Here is a 2,500-nt window from a genome sequence, read left to right as displayed (position 1 = left end):
TAATAATTATTATTATTGTTATTATTATTATAGTTATTATTATAGTTAGTATTATTAATTATAATAGTTTATTGTTATTTTTTAAATAATAATAATAATAATAATAATATAATAATTAAATAATAATTACATAATTATTATTCTAATAATTATTAAAGTTATTATTATTAATTATAATAATGTATATCATTATTTTCATTTACAATATTTATAATAATAATAATAATAATTATTATTATTATTATTATTATTTAAAAATCTGCATTTTGTAAAAATAATAAAATACAAAATTAAATAAAAATATTAAAATAATTAAAAATAATTAAAAAGGAATACTATTTTTTGGTAGTTATAATCAGGGCTATTAAAATGTCAATATACAGATAATCCAATGATGACATCTGTGTGACTTAATTTTTTAATTGACAAAATATGGTAAATATTAGTTATTAAATTGCATCTTTTTATTGCTACATTGTTTTAGCAGATGGTATTTTGTTATTAGCAAAATTACATTTGGATTAATAATTACTTTGTTAAATGCTCAGTTCATGTTGTCTAAAGTCCTTTTTGTCAACTGTGCTATGCTGATGTTTTAACATGTTCAACACTAGTCCTGCTGTAAGGCGTATGAGTACATGGGCTACATTATGGAGAAAGAGCAGTCTTTCAGAGATGCTGCTATGAATTATGAAATGGCCTGGAAGTACAGCAATCAAACCAACCCTACGATCGGTGAGATTACAGCTGCTCTGAACCATCCTCATGTGTGTTTACAATCACATCACTCACTAACACTCACTGCGTCATCTTTGTTTACCAGGCTACAAGCTTGCCTTCAACTACCTGAAGGCCAAAAGACACGTGGATGCTATAGATGTGTGCCATAAAGTGAGTATAAAAGAATAACGGCGGCAAATATAAATATATCTTATTAAATAAATACTATACTGAGACAAGCAGTCATATTACAGAAGTAAAAGCATGTTTCCATGTCAATCACATTTTTACATATCTTTTTAGACAAAAATACCTTGAGCTAAACTTCATTTACAGTTGAAGTCTGAATTATTAGCCCCCTTTTGAAATTTTTTTTCTTTTTTAAATTTTTCCCGGGAAACAAGCCTGGGCACGGTTCGGATAGCATAGTGCGAGTAGGCCCTTAGATGCACTCGGTAGATAGCATCAGAAGAGTATCCTGACAGACTATGCTGTCACAAAATGCGTCTTTTTAAAAAGAAGACGAGCAGCAAATCCGGATTTCACCATTTCTAAATGCGAAAAGCTCTAACAATTAATATTATTATTATTTAAAAATCTGCATTTTCTAAAAATAATAAAATACAAAATTAAATAAAAAAATATTAAAATAATAAAACATAATAAAAAAGGAATACTAATTTTTGGTAGTTATAATCAGGGCTATTAAAATGTCAATATACAGATAATCCAATGATGACATCTGTGTGACTTAATTTTTTAATTAACAAAATATGGTAAATATTAGTTATTAAATTGCATCTTTTTATTGCTACATTGTTTTAGCAGATAGTATTTTGTTAATTTGTTATTAGCAAAAATGAAAAACGTACAAACGTATTTCTGTCTTGTGTTATGTGCACTGTTGGTGTTGTCAATCTGGCAACCGGGAACGCTGAAAAATAATATTTATTGGATTTATATGGGATCAAATTCCCACCTAAAGTAACGCGGTCACAGATAGAAAAATAATGCGCGTAAATCAAAATATTGACATTGTGTCCAAAACAAAGCCAGTCTAAGTCCAGCGCAGAGTTGCACACACTGCTTAATACACACAAGATGTAAAGCAATACGCAAATATCTTTACATATGAAAAAGAATTAAAATATTAAGGATATATATAGGATATAATTAGGGTATAAATATAAAGGATTAAAATATTACAAAACATATTATTTTCTAGCCTACATAAATATGAAAAACCACTGCCTTTATGCCTCAGGAGGCTTTTTCAGTTCATTTAATTTGCTTTTGTATAATGTTTTTATTATTAGCAGTATTATTTATTATATCCATATTTATATTTGTTTTATTAAAAACAAGCTTAGATTTGCCCACCTGTCAAGTTTTAGACCATATGGGGCACAGCATGTGTATCAAAATATAAGTTGGGGTAGATAGGTTTTTGAACACACTTTGTTATTATTGTTGATTTATTCGTTTGCTGGAAATTAGAACTGAATTTAGAAATAGTTTTGAAACAAATCTTTGTGCTTAACAAATGAAATTAATTATTTATAAGCTAATTGATGTCTGTGCATAAAGGTTTCCCAATCCAAGAACGAAAGTGCAAATGAATAATTTATCTCTCATTCTCGCGCTATAGATGCTCTGTTTAACTGTTTTCTTGCTTGTGAAATGCTCAGTTTTTCCACTTACACTTACTTTACGTCATGTAAATAGCAAATGTGCCATGGCGCGACACAGCTGGCTCTTAAAGGGAATGGGAGATAAGACT

At 28.2% G+C, this 2,500-nt stretch overlaps 2 protein-coding genes across 3 annotated transcripts in view; one reads left to right on the top strand and one right to left on the bottom strand.

Annotated features, from left to right (window-relative positions):
- slc38a11 (solute carrier family 38 member 11) overlaps nt 1-2,500 on the bottom strand; it is a 243,842-nt gene that overhangs the window by 230,619 nt on the left and 10,723 nt on the right. The gene's annotated exons all lie outside the window — the stretch shown is intronic.
- ttc21b (tetratricopeptide repeat domain 21B) overlaps nt 1-2,500 on the top strand; it is a 63,937-nt gene that overhangs the window by 60,644 nt on the left and 793 nt on the right. For both annotated transcript variants that reach the window (NM_001128258.2, XM_087266995.1), the window contains 2 exons: nt 615-735; nt 824-891. In NM_001128258.2, the coding sequence (NP_001121730.2) occupies nt 615-735; nt 824-891 (189 nt within the window). The remainder of the gene's footprint in view (nt 1-614; nt 736-823; nt 892-2,500) is intronic.

The sequence above is a fragment of the Danio rerio genome, chromosome 9 (genome assembly GCF_052040795.2).
Source record: "Danio rerio strain M-AB ecotype USA chromosome 9, GRCz13ab, whole genome shotgun sequence".
Taxonomy (NCBI): domain Eukaryota; kingdom Metazoa; phylum Chordata; class Actinopteri; order Cypriniformes; family Danionidae; genus Danio; species Danio rerio.
Note: the sequence above shows the minus strand (reverse complement) of the source record. Positions and strands in the feature narration are given on the sequence as shown.